Raw genomic sequence first — 19,828 nt, forward strand, 5'->3', positions numbered from 1 at the left:
GCGCGTTTGTGGGTCACCTACAAGGACCAGCACCATTACTTTGAGACCCCAGAGGAGGCATGGACTTTTGTTCGGGAGGAAAAGCTGGACCTGAACTAGAACTTGGGAACGCCGGCGGTCGAGGCCGCCCGAGTACCCTTGACTGATCAAGTGGCCCATGTCTTTCTTAGGCCAGGTCGGAACTTGGTTAAAGTTGATGGATCGTTTGGTTCCTTTGAAACTTGTGTTATGGGGGGTTTCTTTGTTCCTTTTTGTGTGTCTCTTCCCGTTGCCAACTTCCCTTAATTATTGTTGTTGTAGGGGGGGCTTTTTTACTGTTTTTTGATCTGTTCTTTAAGGGTTATGGTTACTGTTCTGTTCGATGGAGGGTGATGGTTAAATACGTTATTATTGGGTAGTTATTTAGTTATGCAGGCATAGTTATGTATTTATGTATTTATTTGAGATTTGTTATTTATATTGTTATATTGTTAAGTTGGGGAGGCGGGACGGGGGGGGGTGCAAGTTGGTTATGCGTGTTTTCTTTTCTCTTTTTCTTCCTCTCGTTTTAAGGGGGCTTCTTTATGGGCTTGGATGGGGACGGGGGTGGAATTGAAGATGGCGGGGTAGGGTGTGGCCGGGCGAAAGCGCGGGCTTTCCCCTGTTTCCCGCGCGCGGGACGGAGGAAGGGGGAGGAGAGAAGAGTGGGGTGTGGCCAGCAATGGCGGCTTTTCCCGCGCTGAAGCGGGGTCAGAGAGGGATGGCAAGGGGGGGGGGAGGCCCCTCCCCCCCCACATCGGGAGGAGTCGGAGTGTGGCAGGGGCAGCCGGGTCAGCGAAAACCAGCTGACTCTCGGGAGTACGATGGTGGATACACCGCGGCTAGGAGGGGTCCTAGCCAGGGGGGGGGGGGGGGGGGGGGGGGGGAAGGGGGGTTACGGGGGGATACCGGGTTGCTGCTGGAAAGGCCGAGGACGGGAAGGGAAGAACGGGAGGAGAGAGGGGGAGGGGCCATCGCCATGGGGAACGGGTCAGAAGGGGAGGGTCGACCCGGGGCGAACAGGGGACAGGACATGGCTAATAGACAGGGGAAAGGGACGGGTCGCTCCGCGACCCGGTTGATTACTTGGAACGTGAGGGGGCTGAATGGGCCGGTCAAGAGATCAAGGGTTTTTTCACACCTAAAGGGACTGCAGGCGGATGTGGCAATGTTGCAGGAGACTCACTTGAGAGTAGTAGACCAGGTACGCCTGAGAAGGGGGTGGGTGGGACAGGTGTTCCACTCAGGCTTGGACGCAAAGAACCGGGGGGTGGCGATTTTGGTGGGAAAGAGGGTGTCGTTCGTGGCGGCGCAGGTGGTAGCAGATAAGGAGGGTAGGTACGTGATGGTGAAGGGTAGGCTGCAGGGAGAGAATGTGGTGCTGGTGAATGTGTATGCCCCGAATTGGGATGACGCGGGTTTTATGAGGCGCCTGTTGGGCCTCATTCCGGGTCTGGAGGCAGGGGGCCTGATCATGGGGGGGGACTTCAATACAGTGCTCGACCCTGGGCTGGACAGATCGAGTTCCAGGACGAATAGGAGGCCGGCAGCGGCAGAGGTGCTAAGGGGGTTCATGGAGCAGATGGGGGGGGGTAGACCCTTGGAGATTTGGCAGGCCAAGGGCGAGGGAGTATTCTTTTTTCTCCCACGTCCACAGGGTGTACTCCAGAATAGACTTTTTTGTACTGAGCAGGGGGCTGATTTCGAGAGTGCAGGACACGGAGTACTCGGCCATTGCGATTTCGGACCATGCACCACACTGGGTAGAGGTAGAACTGGGGGAAGCACGGGACCAGCGCCCGTTGTGGCGCCTGGATGTGGGGCTGCTGGCGGACGATGAGGTGTGCGGAAGGGTCCGGAAGGGCATTGAGAGATATCTGGGCACGAACGACACGGGCGAGGTGAAGGTGGGGATAGTCTGGGAGGCCCTGAAAGCAGTGATCAGAGGAGAGCTGATCTCCATAAGGGCACACAGAGAAAGGAAGGAGAGGCAGGAGAGGGAGAGACTGGTGGGGGAACTTATAGAAGTGGACAGGAGATATGCGGAGACACCAGAGGAGGGGCTGTTGAGGGAGCGGCGCAGTTTACAGGCCCAGTTTGACCTACTGACCACTAGGAAGGCGGAGACGCAATGGAGAAGGGCACAGGGCGCGGTCTATGAGTACGGGGAAAAGGCGAGCAGGATGCTGGCACACCAGCTGCGCAAGCGAGATGCAGCCAGAGAGATTGGGGGAGTGAGAGAGAAGGGAGGGAACGTAGTGCAGAAGGGGCAAGAGGTGAACGGGGTCTTCAGGGATTTCTACAGGGAACTGTACCGGTCTGAGCCGCCCAGGAGGAGGGGGGGAATGGAGAACTTCCTCGATAGATTGAGGTTCCCAAAGGTCCAGGAGGAACGGGTGGAGGGGCTGGGGGCGCCGATAGAGCTGCAGGAGCTAGTTAAAGGGATAGGCCAGATGCAGGCGGGGAAGGCGCCGGGGCCGGATGGGTTCCCGGTGGAATTTTATAAGAAGTATGTGGACTTGGTGGGTCCAGTGCTGGTGCGAGCCTTCAATGAGGCGCGAGAGGGGGGGGTTCTGCCCCCGACAATGTCACAGGCCCTGATCTCCTTGATCCTGAAGCGGGACAAAGACCCTGTACAGTGCGGGTCCTACAGGCCTATCTCCCTCTTGAATGTAGATGCCAAACTGTTGGCAAAGGTCCTGGCAACCAGAATAGAGGATTGTGTGCCAGGGGTAATCCATGAGGACCAGACGGGGTTCGTAAAGGGACGACAACTTAACACAAATGTCCGGAGACTGTTGAATGTGATTATGATGCCAGCAGTGGAGGGGGAGGCTGAGATAGTGGTAGCACTGGATGCAGAGAAGGCATTCGATAGGGTGGAGTGGGAATATCTGTGGGAGACGCTGGAACGGTTTGGGTTTGGGGAGGGATTTATCAAGTGGGTGAAGCTGCTGTATTCGGCCCCGATGGCGAGTGTGGTTACAAACGGGAGGAGGTCAGAGTATTTTGGGCTCCATCGAGGTACCAGGCAGGGATGCCCCCTATCCCCCTTACTATTTGCATTAGCGATCGAACCGTTGGCGATGGCACTGAGGGGTTCAGGGGGGTGGAGAGGACTGACAAGGGGAGGGGAGGAACATCGGGTATCACTCTATGCGGATGATTTGTTGTTGTATGTGGCAGACCCGGAAGGGGGAATGCCGGAGGTAATGGAAATACTAGCGGAGTTTGGGGACTTTTCGGGATATAAATTAAATGTGGGTAAAAGTGAGGTCTTTGTGATACACCCGGGAGATCAGGGGGAGGGAATTGGGCGGCTCCCCTTTAAGAGAGCAGTAAAGAGCTTCAGGTACTTAGGGGTGCAGGTGGCAAGGAACTGGGGGACCCTCCACAAGCTGAACTTTTCAAGGCTGGTGGAGCAGATGGAGGAGGAGTTCAAGAGGTGGGACATGGTACCGCTGTCGCTAGCAGGGAGGGTGCAGTCAGTCAAAATGACGGTCCTCCCGAGGTTCTTGTTTCTGTTCCAGTGCTTGCCCATCTTTCTCCCCAGGGCCTTCTTCAAGAAGGTAACTAGCAGCATTATGGGCTATGTGTGGGCACATGGCACCCCTAGAGTGAGAAGGATTTTCTTGGAACGGAGTAGGGACAGTGGAGGATTAGCGCTACCCAATCTTTCTGGATACTACTGGGCGGCGAACGCATCGATGGTGCGCAAGTGGGTGATGGAGGGGGAGGGGGCAGCTTGGAAACGTATGGAGAGGGCGTCCTGCGGCAATACAAGCCTGGGGGCGCTAGTAACGGCACCATGGCCGCTCCCCCCCACAAGGTATACCACGAGTCCGGTAGTGGCGGCCACCCTTAAAATCTGGGGGCAGTGGAGGCGACACAGGGGGGAAGTGGGGGGTCTGATGGCGGCGCCACTGAGAGGGAACCACAGATTTGTCCCGGGGAACACTGGCGGGGGATTCCAGAGCTGGCACAGGGCGGGCATCAGGCAACTGAGGGACATGTTCATAGAGGGGAGGTTTGCGAGCCTGGGAGAGCTGGAGGAGAAATTTGAGCTCCCCCCGGGGAACACGTTTAGATACCTGCAGGTGAAGGCATTTGCCAGACGACAGGTGGAAGGATTTCCCTTGCTACCCGATAGAGGGGTGAGTGATAGGGTGCTGTCAGGGGTCTGGGTCGGAGAAGGGAAGGTCTCGGACATCTACAAAATAATGCAGGAGGTGGAGGAGGTATCGATAGAGGAGCTGAAAGACAAGTGGGAAGCGGAGCTGGGAGAGCAGATAGAAGATGGGACATGGGCGGATGCCTTAGAGAGGGTCAATTCGTCGTCGTCGTGCGCAAGGTTGGGCCTCATCCAATTTAAGGTGCTGCATAGAGCCCATATGACGGGGACTAGGATGAGTCGGTTCTTCGGGGGTGAGGACAGGTGTGTTAGGTGTTCGGGAAGCCCTGCGAACCATGTACATATGTTCTGGATGTGCCCGGCACTGGAAGAGTTCTGGGAGGGGGTGGCGGGGACGGTATCGAGAGTGGTGGGAACCAGGGTCAAACCAGGGTGGGGGCTAGCGATTTTTGGGGTTGGGGTGGAGCCAGGAGTACAAGAGGCAGGGGAGGCCGGAATATTGGCCTTTGCGTCCTTGGTAGCTCGGAGAAGGATCTTGATTCAGTGGAGGGACACAAGGCCACCAAGTGTTAACACCTGGTTAAACGACATGGCAAGCTTCATCCAATTGGAAAGAATCAAATTCGCCCTGAGAGGGTCGGTACGGGGGTTCTTCCGGCGGTGGCAGCCCTTCCTTGACTTTCTGGATCAGAGATAGGAACTGGAGGCCGAAACAGCAGCAACCCGGGGAGAAAGGGGGGGGGGGGAAGGGAGGGGGGGGGGGGATAGCAACGAAGGGAGCACGTCAGCGGGGGGTCGCGGGCAATGACTGCCCGAGGCCATCGGCAGAAAGGGAAAAACGGTTTGGTTGCTAGACTGGTAGCGCGGGGGTGGGGGGGGGGGGGGGGGGGGGAGGGGTGGGGGGGGTGCGCGCGGGGGGGGAGGGCGTGGGGAGGATATTCCAGGGGGGATTTGTTGTGTTATAATTTAAAATGTAGTAGGGGTAAATGTTTGTATCGAAAAATTTCAATAAAAATTATTTAAAAAAAAAATAGGGGACCCCCTTGTTTTTAAATTGTGTCCCTTAGTTCTAGGTTCCCCCATGATTCTCTCAGTATGCCCCCACCCCGTCATGTCTCCTGTATGTTTCAATAAAATCACCTCACAATCTACTAAACTCCAATGAGTTCAGACCCAACCTGTCTAACCCGTCCTCATAAGAGAACCATTTAACCATTTACTTTATCTATTAATGACACTTTGTAATTTCTGTTTTATTCTACACTACTTACAACATCATCTCTTCATGTGCCACATGTAAATTTGGAAAAGTAAGGGAGGAGTGGGAGTTTTGGGGGGGGGGGGGGGTGTATGGGGAATGAGGTGGGGCTATATTGCATCATTTAGAGTGTTAATAATCACAATTTATTGTTAAAGTCTCAACACAGATCTTTGTGGGGCATTACTAGCCACATCCTGTCAATTACAGTACCAGCCCATTATCCCTACCCTCTGTCTCTTGGCATTCAGCCAATGTCATACCATGGTCAATAATTTACCTTCAATTCCATGAGCTTCAATTGCAGTTCTACAAAGGGGTGGCAATGGCACAGCAATATTGTCACTGGGCTAGTAATGCAGAGACCTAGGGTAATGCTCTGGGAACACAGGTTCGAATCCCACCACAGCAGATGGTGAAATTTGAATTCAATAAATAATTAAAAGTCTAATGACCGTTAAATGATGTGGAGATGCCGTCGTTGGACTGGGGTGGGCACAGTAAGAAGTCTCATCTGATGAAGGAGCTGTGCTCTGAAAGCTAGTGATTCGAAACATACCTGTTGGACTTTAACCTGGTGTTGAAAGACTTCTTACTGTGACCATTAAATGACAATTAAAAGTCTGATAACCTTTGCTGATTGTCATAAAAATCCACCTGTCGTGTAGAGGAGGAAATTTTCCAGCCTTACCTGGTCTGGTCTACATGTGACTCCAGACCCACAGCTTTGTGGTTGACTCTGAACTTCCCTCTGAAATGGCCGAACAAACCACTCGGTTCAAGGACAATTGGGGATGGGCAACACCCACATCCCATGGATGAAAGGGAGGGACTTCATTAAATTTCCTCTGGAAGTCCATAAGTATTTCACTCACTTCTTCAACAAAAATGGGCTGGGAGCCTATCGCATCACCTACCCACTCACCTATGGATAGGTGCTGAAGTTGGCAGCTTGCCTGCCATATGTGAATGAACAATCAAGGGTTACTGAGGCTTATTATCAATTGACCCTGATATTACACTACCCATGGCATAACACCTTTGGTGTGGACAGTCAGGTGGGAGCGGGCAGCCTGGGAAGTGGGTGGAGGGGGCGGTGTTGCTGTTCAGGAGCTGATCTTTGCTGATTGTGGGGCAGCCCCTGAAGGTTGAACCCTTCCTTACTACGTGCTCCCTCCCTTAAACCCAGCCCTTCCCCCCCCCCCCCCCCCCCCCCCCCACCACAGTCTCTTTCCCTAATCTCCCCAAATTATCCCATCACAAGGCTTTGCTTATTTGACTGATGGAGCAGCCAGCCAGAGAATGGGGCTTTCACCTCAATGAGGTGCAGAGATCCCACTCAACCCTCATTAATGATCGCGCAGCGCAATACATTGCTGCAGGGCCAGTGGGGGACTGAGTGTGTTGGTAAGTATTATACAGCATGGCATGACACGTCCTACATCTTTCCGTAAGGTAAACTCCTGTGAGATTGGGGGTGACTAACTGTGTGGAGTTTGCACGTTCTCCCTGTGTCTGCGTGGATATCCTCTGGGTGCTCTGATTTCCTCCCACAGTCCAAAGATGTGCAGGTTAGGTGGAATAGCCATGCTGAATTGTTTTTAGTGTCCAAAGATGTGCAGGTTGAATGGGGTTATGGGGATAGGATGGGGGAGTGGGCCTAGGTAGGGTGCTCTTTCAGAGAGTTGGTGCAGACTCGATGGGCCGAATGGCCTCCTGCACTGTCGGAATTCTAATATCTAAAAAAGACCAAAGACAATAAGGGAAACAAACACTCTATAACATTGCTTTCTGACCCCTTCAGCTGATCCAAACAAGTCCAGGGGTTCACTCCAATCAAGAGTTATCGAGGAAAGACACTTATCTCCCACCAGATTACATTTCTGACCCAGTCAAGAACATGCCAGATCCACCTTGAAAGCGAGGGTTAATTAAGAGGAGGGTTACTCTGCATCCACTCCATGCTCTTCATATGTGCTGAACTTCATCTAAAAACAGAATGTGACCACCAAGGATTTAATTATACGGCAAGATATAACTCATACTCAAGTGTTTATGGACTTGTTCTCAAAATACTTCCTAATCTGCCGGTGGGGGTTACAATTGGAAAATCCCGTCTTTGTGATGACAAGTCTAGTCCTCTCGCTGATGCTCGCCATCTCTTCCTTGTGTATTGGAGTTTTTTAATGGCAGTTTAAGCGGTTTATTTGCCTGTACGGCTGTAAGTTCTGTTGCTGTTGGTTCTGCCGATTGGAGCGAGGTCCGAGCTCCTGGTTCACTGATGTTCTGCTCTCCCGGCAGCTGTGAGAGAACAACAGATCCTCCAGAAGGAGAAGCGCGCTCGACTTCTCTATGAGAAACAGATGGAAGAACGGTGGAGAAAGCTGGAAGAGCAGCGCCAGAGGGAGGAGCAGAGAAGAGCGGCTGTTGAGGAAAAAAGAAGGCAGAAGCTTGAAGAAGAGAAGGTGAGTTGCTTTGTGTTGTTTATTTTTCAGCTTTTCTTCAAAGCTTATTGTCCCAATTTCTTGAAATATCCTGGATTTTGCTTTTTGCTTTGGTCACGGGGCTTGGTTGTTTTATCAAACTCGAGGGAAATATACAGCATTGCTCTGAACTTAGATTTACAGCCATCAGTCGAGATTTGCAGACCTTACATAGTTTGTAAATCGAACCAAGGTTAAATTAGCGAGCTTCAGAATGTGGCAGACAGACTGGTGAAATGAGCAAACAGATGAAATGTAATGCTGACAAGTGTGAAATGATGCACTTGGGAAGAAAAGACAAGGAGGGCCAATCATACAGTGTTAAAAGGGTTTTCGGAACAGAGAGACCGGGTGGGGTATATGAGCAGAATCTGTTAATGTGGTAGGTAGCTGATACTTTCACAAAAGGTTTATAGGATGTTTGGCTTTATTACTCGGAAGCATAGGAGGAATTAAGACTCAGAGAAACATACATAGAAAATAGAAGCAGGAGGACGCCATTTGGCCCTTCACACCTGCTGCGCCATTCATTATGGCAACACAGTGGCACAGGTGTTAGCATTGCTGCTTCACAGCACCAGGGACCCAGATTCAATTCCGGCCTTGGGTGACTTTCTGTGCGGAGTCGTTCTCCCCGTGTCTGCGTGGGTTTCCTCCGGCTGCTCCAGTTTCCTCCCACACTCCAAAGGTGTGCGGGTTAGGTGGATTGGTCATGATAAATTGTCCCTTCGTGTTCAAAGATGTGTAAGGGTAGGTTAAGGGGTTATCAGGATAGGGCGGGAGGGTGGGCTTGGGTGGAATGCCCTTTGAAGGTCAGTCCAGACTCGATGCGCTGCTTGGCCTCCTTCTGCACTGTAGGGATTCTATGATTATGATCATGGCTGATCAAGTTCAATACCCTGATCCTGCCTTCCCCCCCATATCCTTTGATTCCTTTACCCTCAAGAGCTAAATCTAATTCCTTCTTGAAATGTTTTTGCCTCAACTACTTTCTGCAGTAGTGAATTCCACAGATTCACCACTCTTCTGGGTAAAATTTCTCCTCACCTCAGTCCCAAAAAGGTTTACCCCTTATACTATGGCCCCTAGTTCTGGACTTTCACCATAGAGAGCATTCTCTCTGAATCTACCCTGTCTAGTGCTGTTAGAATTTTCTAAGTTTCTATGAGGTCCTTTCTCACTCTTCTAAACTCCAATGAATATAATCCTAAACAACTTAATCTCTTCCCATATGACAGTCAGCCAACACAGGAATCAGCCTGGTAAACCTTTGCTGCACTCCCTCCATAGCAAAAATATCCTTCCTCAGATAAGGACATCGAAACTGCACAGGTAGACACCAATGCCCTATACAATTGCAGTAAAGCATCCCTATTCCAATACTGAAATTCTCTCACTGAGAAGACCAACTTATAATTTGCCTTCTTCTCTGCCTGCTGTACCCGCATGACTACTTTCAGCGACTGATCCACGAGGACACCAAGGTCTCGCTGAATATCCACCTTTCTCAATTTATCTCAGTCAAATAATAATCCACAAAAACAGGTGGGTTTGGGTCAAATGGGATATTGCAGTGTTAAAAATCTCAAACGAGAAACCAACCTTTTCACTTCTGGTTGTAACAAGGGCAGAACAAAGGACAGGTCACCAGGTAACCAGGGCTTGGGCTGGTAAGTGGCAAGTAACACTTGTGTCATCCAAGTGCCAGGCAATGACCTTCCCCAACAAAAGACATTCTAACTCCTAACTCCTTGACATTCAATGGCATTGCTGAATCCTCCACCCATCAACATCCTGGGTGGGGGGGGGGGGGGGGTGTACTATTGACCAGAAACTGAACTGGACTAGCCACATTAATACTGTGACTACCAGAGCAAGTCAAAGAGTAGGAATTCTGCATCGAGTACCTCCTGACTCTCCAAAGCCTGTCCACCATCTACAAGGTACAAGTCAGGAGTGTGTTGGAATACTTTCCACTTGCTTGGATATGTGCAGCTGATGAAGGTCATCACCTTCCAAGACAAAACAGCCTGGTTAACTGGCACCCCATCCTCAACATTAAATATTCACTCCCTCCACCACCAACATACAGTGACAGCTGTGTGTACCATCTGCAAGATGGACTTCAGCAACTCACCAAAACTCAAAACTACACGTTCCACACCACGAGTTGCTGAGCTGGAGCCTAAGTTTCAGAAATTACAGGGCATCACGGATGGGAAGAGATACCTCACACACAAGAGCGAGGAGACTATGTTGGAGTTGTACAGAACATTGGTTAGGCCACAGCTGGAGTACTGTGTGCGGTTAGGTCTCCTCACTATGGAAGGAGGGGTACAGAGGAGATTCACCAGGATGTTGCCTGGGAGGAGTATCTGGCCTTGTATTACTTTCCTTAGAGTAGGGAAGGCTGGGGGGGGGGGGGGGGGGGGGGGGGGGGGGGATGATTGAGGTGTATAAGATTACGAGGGGTTTGGACAGGGTTATTAGGAAGCAGATGTTCCCTTTGGTTGAGGGGTCAATCACAAGGTGGCATAGTTTTAGGGTGAGGGGCAAAGATTCAGAGGGCACTTGAGAAAAATATTTTCGCTCAAGGGTGGTGAGGATCTGGAATGCACTGGCTGGGAAGGTAGTGGAGGCTGGAAACCTCACAAAGCACTTGAGCGCTTGAAACACATCACATTCAGATATGGGACAAGTGCTGGTAAATGGGATTAGCACGAGATTAGGGGTAGTTATTGTCGGTGCAGATTTGATGGGCCGAAGGTCCTTTTCTGTGCTGTACGACTCAATGACATTTTGCTCCAGGAGGCAGTCACATCAGGAAAAATTTAAAAGTTGGTCAATGGTCAGGGACAGGAGGGTATAAACTGTGAGTCAGGAAGGTAAGGTGATGGAGGAGTATTGCCTTGTGACTTTGGCCAACAGGAAGAGGTAATTGCTCCCTGTGTTAATGAGAGTAAGGGGTGGATAAACAAATGAGCCATAGTTCCTTGGCACAGGATGCCATTCAAGTAGGCAGGTGGTTGGGGGGAGAAGGCTTGAGTGTGACAAGCACTGTAGTAATGATAGGGGACAGAATGATCAGTTGGATAGAGACTGTTCTCTTCAGCTGTGATGGAGCGCTCTGAAAGTTGTGTTGCCTTCCCAGTGCCAGGACATCTCCACCTAGCTGGAGGTTAACTTTGGCATGGGAGGGGGAGGATTGAGTTGTCCCAGTCCATGTAAGAACCAACGACATAGATGGAACTGGGAATTAGGTTCTTCTGAGAGAGTTTGAGGACTTGGGGTTCAAATGAAAATGCAAAACCTCAAAGGTAATAATTTTTGGATTGTCGATTGAAGCCCATGCCAATCAGCGGAGCGAAAGGCAGAGGGAAGAATTGACCGTGTGGCTCCGAGAGTGATGGGGGAAGAAGTTTTGATTCATTGGGCACTGCCATTGGTGCTGGGGAAAGGGGGATTATGGCCTGTGCAAGGTCTGGCACGGTGGCACAGCGGTTAGAACTGCTGCTTCACAGCGCCAGGGATCCAGGTTTAATTCCGGCCTTGGATGACTATCTATGTGGCGTTTGTACATTCTCCGCGTGTCTGCGTGGGTTTCCTCCAGGAGCGCCGGTTTCTTCCCACAGCCCAAAGATGTGCAGATTAGGTGGACTGGCCATGATAAATTGATCCTTGAATGGTTAGGTGGGGTTACTGAGTTATGCAGATGGGGTGGGGGCGTGGGCCCAGGTAGAGTGCTCCTTCAGAGGGTCGGTGCAAACGTGATGGGCCGAATGGGCTCCTGCTGCACTGTAGGGATTCTATGATTTTAAATAGTAGTAAAATAAAGTAAAGGCCAGTTACCTGAATGTGTGAAGCACTTGTATTAAAGCAAATGAAAGAACAGTACAAGGAGACGTACATACGGCACCACCACCTGCCCCCACCCCCTGTGTTTTAAGGGTCACTCTTTGGGGGCTGTCCTTTGCCCCCCCCCCACCTTTGCATGTAAGCCCCTCTTCCTTTCTATCCGCATCCTCCCTTAAACCCACTCCCTCTCCCACCATTACCCCTCTCCCTAACCTACCCAGGCCCTCCCAAAACAAGAGTTACCTGCTCTGGGGATCCAAAACCTTGGGGTCCTTTCTTCTCCAGCAGTCCTGGCAGTAGGCCACTGATGTGCTACCAGAACTGATGGAGCTACCGGCCAAACGAATTTACCGGCAGCTCCCGTGAGCGGGATTTCTGCCCTGATGAGGACTGTTATTAGTTATTAGGGGATCATTACGCTTTATGACTGCAGGCTGGGAACATGTCAGCTCAACGTCGACATTGGGTTTCTGGGGTCGTGCCACCTGTTTCCACCCCTTATCCACCCCCCTCCCACCACCTCAAGTATTTCAGCCATGGTTACAAGGTGGCCAAGGTTGGGAAATAAATATTCCACGTTCAAAAGACAACAGACTGAAAAAGGAGAAGGGGCAGTCCTGATAATAATGGATGAGATGAAGACATTAGTGAGAAAGGCTCAGAGTTATATCATTGGGCAGAGCACGAGGTCAATGATAATTGGAGCTTGTAGCAAAGTCAATGTAATAATCATGGGATCTGTACTCTTCATATAGACTGGACCAATCAAATTGGCACAGGTTGTGTGGGAGAGGAGTTTGTACAATACTTTTGCATCAGTATCCTGGAACAATATATGTTGGAATCGGCTGGGTGAAACTGTTTTAGGTATAGTATTGTGCTGTGAGGAAGGTTTAATTAGTAATCTCATAGGAGATAATCCTCTGTAAAAAGTGGCCGTAGTAAAATTGAATTTTATATTAAATTTGGAAGCAACATACTCCAGTCCCAAGCAAGAAAATTAAACTGAAACAAAACTAATTTTATAGGTACAAGAGGAGACCTGACAAAGGCTGATTGGGTAAATACATTAAAAGGGATTGCCGTAAGTAAGTTGTGGAAGCATTTAAAGAAACTACTGAAAATATTCAACAGAAATATATTCAATTAAAAACATCAACATCAAAAGCTCAGCAGGAAGAATCCATTTGTTGATAATTGGGAAGTTAAGGATAGTGTTGGATTAAAAGAAGAGGCTTATACATGAAATGAAATGAAAATAGCTTATTGTCACAAGTAGGCTTCAATGAAGTTACTGTGAAAAGCCCCTAGTCGCCACATTGCGGCGCCTGTTCGGGGAGGCTGGGACAGGAATTGAACCGTGCTGCTGGCCTGCCTTGGTCTGCTTTCAAAGCCAGCGATTTAGCCCAGTGTGCTAAACCAGCCCCTGTACATAGCAACCTGTCTGTGTGGAGTTTACACGTACTTCCCGTGTCTGCGTGGATTTCCTCCGGGTGCCCTAGTATCCTCCCACAGTTCAAAGATGAGCAGGTGAGGTGGATTGGCCATACCGAATTTCCCTTCAGTTTCCAAAGATGTACAAGTTAGGTGGGGTGACGGGGATAGGGTAGGGGTGTAGGCCCAAATAGGCTGCTCTGCCATGGGGGGTCCACGATAGCACAGTGGTTGGCACTGTTGCTTCACAGCACCAGGGTCCCAGGTTCGATTCCCGGTTTGGGTCACTGTCTGTGCGGAGTCTGCACGTTCTCCCCGTATCTGCGTGGGTTTCTTCCGGGTGCTCTGGTTTTCTCCCACAAGTCCCGAAAGACATGCTGTTAGGTGAATTGGACATTCTGAATTCTCCCTCTTTGTACCCGAACAGGTGCCAGAGTTTGGCAACTAGGGGATTTTCACAGTAACTTCATTGCAGTGTTAATGTAAGCTTACTTGTGACAATAATAAAGATTATTATTATTATTAATTCCATCTATAGAATTGTTGACACGGTGCTGAAGAAGGAAACTCAAAACAAGATTCACACTTACCTTCCACCCCCTCAAACAACTGACTCATTCTAGTCCTAGTTAAGTGCCATGCCCACAACCCCGACCCCCACATGAACCTGATTCCATCCTCACCCAAATTGCCTTCTGATCCCCACACCAACCCAACACCTTCTCTGCATTTGCTGCCCAATAATAAAAGACCATGCTCGGCAATGCCAAGATCCCAGATTGCCAGTCCCTCTGCCGAATCCTAGCAACCTGATCTGCCCAAATAAAGGACAAAATCAGTCTGTACCCCTGCAAAAAATACTTTTGGCAAAAAAACCCAGCTAGCATTGGAATAGGAACAGAAACCGTGACTGAATGTTTATCTTCACTGATTACACTCGGCCTGCCAAGGACAGAGGGAAGCTATCCCACCTCCAGATTAACCTTAACCCCAGCCACCAGAATCATAAAGTTTAATTTCTGAAGCCGAGCCCAGTTATCTGCTATCTGTACTGCTAAGTATTTAAATGAATACCTGTCAAATGAAATGGCAACCACCCCCCACCTACAGCGTCAAACAGCTTCAGCAGCTCCATTATGCACCCATTGTGGGCACCAGATCCGAAACATACAGTAACAAGTCATACAGGGGCACCCTATGCTCAATCCCACCCCTCACTATCCCCTGTACTCTCTAGAATTCCTCAATGCGATGGCCAAAGATTCAATTGCCAATGCCAGTAAAAGAGGGGACATAGGGCACCCTGCCTCGTTCCTGTGGTGATATGATTTGCATACCTGTCTGCCATTGGGGCAGAACACCGGCTTACCATTGGCCCTTGTCGGTCAGGTGCCTCTCGACCGATTGGTCGAGAGGCTGAGTTAACCGCACCTCCTTGCCGAGGTATAAATAGTCAAACGTCCGGCGGTCGTCCATTTTATTGTTGACGACCGCAGGGCTAAGTTCTAGTTTATTAAAGCCTAACTTTTGTAAAGCAACTCGTCTCTCGTACAATTGATGGCACATCAGTTCCCCTGTGCAACTGGTAACTCACACTATTCTTGTAAACGCAAGCCTTAGTTTCCCTTGTATAACAGTTTCACGCACGTTACAAACCTGGTTCCAACCCCAAACCGCTCCAACATAGCAAACAAATAGTTCTTCTCCGCCCTGTTGAAGGCCTCTTCTGTGTCCAGCGCTACAATAACCTTCTGCTCACCGCCCCCTCCTCCTCTAGAGGGGACAGAATCACATTAAACTGCGCCGTGCATTGGAGGAGAACCGCCGACCCCTCACAAACGCTATTTGATCCTCCCCGTCAATGCTCGGGAGACACTCCTCCAACCTGACCGCCAGCACCTTCGCCAGGATTGTCTACATTCAATAAAGAGATTGGCTGCGCTCCACCGGGCCCTTATCCTTCTTCAGATGGAGCAGGTTGGATGCCTGCATCGTTGTATCCAGGAGTAAACTCTGAGTCATTGAGTCTTCAAATGCCTCCAGTATCAACCCGTCGGTTTGTGTTCCAAACTTTCTCCACCCCCAGTGACTCTTCTAACTCTTCCCAATCGCCCTCATCCAATGGAGGACACTCCAACCACTCCAAAAACTCTCCCATGTCCGACTTGTTCGCTGCCAGTTCTGATCTGTACACCGAGGTCCCAGGTTCGATCCCCGGGTCACTGTCCGTGTGGAGTTTGCACATTCTCCCGTGTGTTCACGTTGGTTTCCCCCCCCCCCCCCCCCCCCCCCCCCCCAACCCAAAGAATTTATAAAACAAAATGTGCAATTACTCACGCCCATTTTGCCAGGCTCCCCAGCCCCACACATTCCACATCACCAACCAAATCGGGGGTTTCTCAGCCCCTCTGCTTGGATCAACCATCACCCCTATGGGAGGTGCTCCCATCTCCCCACCATGCACCGACGAGCAGCACCCACCAAAGATGACACCTGGTGCCACCTATCAGGTGGGATAAAGAACACACCTCAGTCACCGTCAGCAACCTACCCCTTCCCCCATCCCCAATCCCCCAAAAAACCCACTTCCTCTTGAAACTGCTGCTATCTCCACCATAGGAAAATCATGTATGACAAGTTTTTTGAGGGTGTTATTCATCAGATAGATTAAGGGAATCTTTACAGGCAGTATACTTGAATTTCCAAAAGGCATTTGATAAAGTGCCATAAAAAAATAAACAAGATAAGAGCTCATGGTGGTTATATATCAGTAAGGACAGCGGACTGGTTAATGGCCAGGAAACAAAGAATTGGGAAAAACCAGGCATTTTCAGGTTGTCAGGTTGTAACTAGTGGGGGAGGAGGGGGTGAACATTCTGAGGCATCCGCTATTTACAAACTATATTAATGATTTAGAAAGGAGACCGAGAGTAATGTTTAGTGATGTTACAAAGCCAGGTGGGAATGTAAGCTGTTGGGAGGACACAGAGAGGCTGCAAAGAGCAATGACAGGTTCAGTGAGGGGGCAATCAGATAGAGTTTAGTGTGGGAAAGTGTGAGGTTATTCAATTTGGTCGTTAGAATGGAAAAGCAGATTTTTAAAAAAGGGTGAAACTCGAAAATTATGATGTTCAGAGGGATTTGAATGTGCTCACGACATGGGTCACAGAAAGTTAGCATGGGGGTACAGCAAGGAATTAGGAAAGCAAATAACATGTTGGCCTTTATTGAAGAGGACTGGAATACAAGAATAAAGAAGCCTTGCTACAATTGTTGAAGGCTTTGGTGAGGCCACCAATACGACCTATTGGCCTTGTCGTGACCGACTCAGGACGTGACGAGGCCGGTAAATCTCGCGAGAGGCCTCTTGCGGTATTTACCGGCCTCGTCACTCCTCATGAAACCTAATGAGATCCCGCGAGGCGTCGCAATCTGGATCCTGCCCATTGAGGTCGCCGTCCAGATTTGCATATTTAAATGTGCAGCCAGGCTCACTTGAATGTGTTTGTGGTGGAGGTACCCAAGGCACGGGATCAGAGACCCTGAGCGACTACTGTTTAACATTGGTTTCCACAAATGGGGGGTGGGTGGGGAGTCTCCCAGGCGATCGGGGGCCACAGGGTGGTCGGACTGTGGGGAGGGCGGTACCCTGCCACCCCCGATGCCACCTTGGCAGTGCCACCTGGTTCCCACCCCGCTGGTCAGACATGACCTCCTCTTAACAAAACCATGCTGACTGTTCTTGGTTAATCCCTGCCTCTCCAAATGCAGATTAATTCTGACTCTCAGAATTGCTTCCAACAGTTTCCTCACCATTGAAGTTAGATTGACTGGCCTATAGTTTCCTGGTTTATCCCTTTGTCCCTTCTTGAATATTGGTACCACATTGGCTATTTTCCAGTCTTCCAGCACCTCTCCTGCGGCCAGAGAGGAACCCCGAGAATTTTCCCACTATAAACAAGTCCCTGAAGCCCACCTGCTGTAATACTTGAAATACTCCCACCTGTTGCCACCCCTGAAACCTTGCGTCCAGCTCCACCGGCACAAACCTATAATTGTTGCAGATAGGGACGCACAATGACATATCCTCCAGCCCAAAATACTGCCTATACTGCCCCCGCACCTTTAAAGCTGATACCACCACTGGGCTTACAGAGTACCTGGCCGGTGAGAACAGCAAAGACGATAACAAAAAAGTCCTCAAACGTTTTTTAGATTAAAATTTTTTAAAATTTAGAGTACCCAATTATATATTTTTTCAATTAAGGGACAATTTAGTGTAGCCAATCCGCCGACGCTGCACATCTTTGGGTTGTGGGGGGTGAGATCCACTCATACACGGGGAGAATGTGCAATCTCCACACGGAGAGTGACCCGGGGCTTAGATCGAAGCCGGGTCCTCATTGCCCTGAGGCAGCAGTGCTAACCACTGTGCCACCCTGCCGTGCCCTCAAACTCATTCCCCAGCCCACTTCCTCACCATCGCAATATTCGCCGCCTGATAATTTACCAAATTCGGCAACGCCAGCTCCCGTCACCCTCGTTCGAAAAACGTCCGCTGCACCCACAGGGCCCTCCCCGCCCACACAAACCCCGAGATCAGCCCATTGACTTTCCTGAAAAAAAGACTTTGGGGTAAAGATAGGGAGGTCCTGAAACATTACATTAAGTTGCCACCCCACATTCGCCTTCCCTTCACAAACCCCGGCTGGTCCACCCCTATCCCCCCCGGCACACAGTCCTCAATCCGTGATGCAAGCACCTTCGGCAACAGCTTGGCATCAACATTCAATAGCGATATTGGGCGGTGCGACCCACACTGTTCCGGGTCCTTATCCTTCTTTAAAATCAGCTCTGAGCATCTCCTTCACCATGTCTTCCAAAGCTTCTTTCCTCCACTGCTCGAATTTGACGTTCAAAAATTCCACTAGCTGCTCCAGTGACCCTGCCTCTGCCATCTTCACCTGTGGCGCACCACAGACATTTTTCCTGATCCAGTTGCTCTCTCTTTGCCGTGGGACTTCCCATCCTCTGATTCATACACCAGACACACCAGAGGAGTATTATCTTCCCTGGGCACTCGCACACCTTTTCCCCCTCATAAAACCCACCCATACGGGTGGGGAAGGACCACCAAAAAAGGACACCTTGAGCAGGAGCCACCAATTGTTCGACATCTCACTCCACGGTATCACCTTAAATCCACCATACTTACACTTGATCATATCAAACAAGGGATCTGAAATCTCGAGCATGAATCCCTCGACATTGAAGAGGTTATTGGACAGAACTGAGGGATTCAGCAGCAGAAGTAAACTAGACAGCAAGGAAAGATTTGCATTTAGATGGCACCTTTTATGACCTGTGGACATGTCAAACTTCTTTTGGGGAAACTATTGAAGTATAGTCACTGCTGTAAGCTGAGAAATATAGCAACAATTGTGCACAGCAATCTCCCACAAATAGCAAAGTGATCATTACCAGATTGTCTGTTCCGGTGATTTGAGTGAGGGAAAAAAATTGGGCAGGGTTCCAAGGAGAGCTCCATTATTCACTGACATAGTGCCATGCAGATGCACCCTTGATTTAACAACTCAAGACAGTGCAGCACTCCATCAGGACTGCACTGAAGTGGTGGCCTGGATTTTGTACTCGAGTTCCTTCAGTGGGATTTGAACTCACAACTTGCAGATTCTGAGGTGAGAGTGTTACCGACACAGCTTACACTGGAGTGCTATTTGTTATATTACACTTTGTGGTAATATGTAATTACTCTTTGCCTCGTGATCCAGAATGGTCTGATGGTGTGATGATCAAGAAACCATCAATCTTTAACTTGAAGTAAAACTGATTTATTGAATAACGATTAAAGTAAATTAAGGATGCACACTCTACAGAGCTGTAACTATTAATAAAGTAAGACTGAGTCTGTTAAACTATAATCTATGATTAAGTATTAACTAATGAATGTCATGTGCTAATTCTCTCTAACCTAAAGTAGTCCTTGAGTTGTGATCTCTCTCCTCTGCTAACACTACCCAACATGCAGCAGGGTAGCATGGTGGTTAGCATAAATGCTTCACAGCTCCAGGGTCCCAGGTTCGATTCCCGGCTGGGTCACTGTCTGTGTGGAGTCTGCACGTCCTCCCCGTGTGTGCGTGGGTTTCCTCCGGGTGCTCCGGTTTCCTCCCACAGTCCAAAGATGTGCGGGTTAGGTGGATTGGCCATGCTAAATTGCCCGTAGTGTCCTAATAAAAGTAAGGTTAAGGGGGGGGGGTTGTTGGGTTACGGGTATAGGGTGGATACGTGGGTTTGAGTAGGGTGATCATGGCTCGGCACAACATTGAGGGCCGAAGGGCCTGTTCTGTGCTGTACTGTTCTATGTTCTATCTTCTATTCCCTGAGCTTTGATATGTATACTGGGAACTGGTGGTGTCCTCTCGTGTTTGAATTACACTGAGATGTAATAATTAACCCTTTAGTGTTATGCCTAAGTACATATCATTACATCCCCTTTTTTGTGAACATTTCTTTTCTGTGTACAACAAAGGAAAAAATGTATGACTATTATATCTTTGCAACGTTGTAACAAATGAATAATAATCACAAAGTTCACTGTAAATAATTTACAAATTCAGTCTGTTTGGT

At 49.6% G+C, this 19,828-nt stretch overlaps 1 protein-coding gene across 12 annotated transcripts in view; it reads left to right on the plus strand.

Moving 5' to 3' along the window:
• The window catches only part of LOC119969323 (MAP7 domain-containing protein 2-like), a 262,025-nt gene that overhangs the window by 80,276 nt on the left and 161,921 nt on the right, over positions 1–19,828 (plus strand). For 9 of the 12 annotated variants that reach the window (XM_038802804.1, XM_038802802.1, XM_038802811.1 and 6 more), the window contains one exon: positions 7,710–7,873. The exons of 2 other annotated variants lie outside the window; for them this stretch is intronic. In XM_038802804.1, coding sequence (XP_038658732.1) covers positions 7,710–7,873 — 164 coding nt within the window. Of the gene's footprint in view, positions 1–7,709; positions 7,874–19,828 lie in introns of those variants that run through there. One more of the 12 variants, XM_038802814.1, reaches the window with a different exon arrangement.

The sequence above is a fragment of the Scyliorhinus canicula genome, chromosome 7, assembly GCF_902713615.1.
Source record: "Scyliorhinus canicula chromosome 7, sScyCan1.1, whole genome shotgun sequence".
In the NCBI taxonomy this organism is placed as follows: Eukaryota; Metazoa; Chordata; class Chondrichthyes; order Carcharhiniformes; family Scyliorhinidae; genus Scyliorhinus; species Scyliorhinus canicula.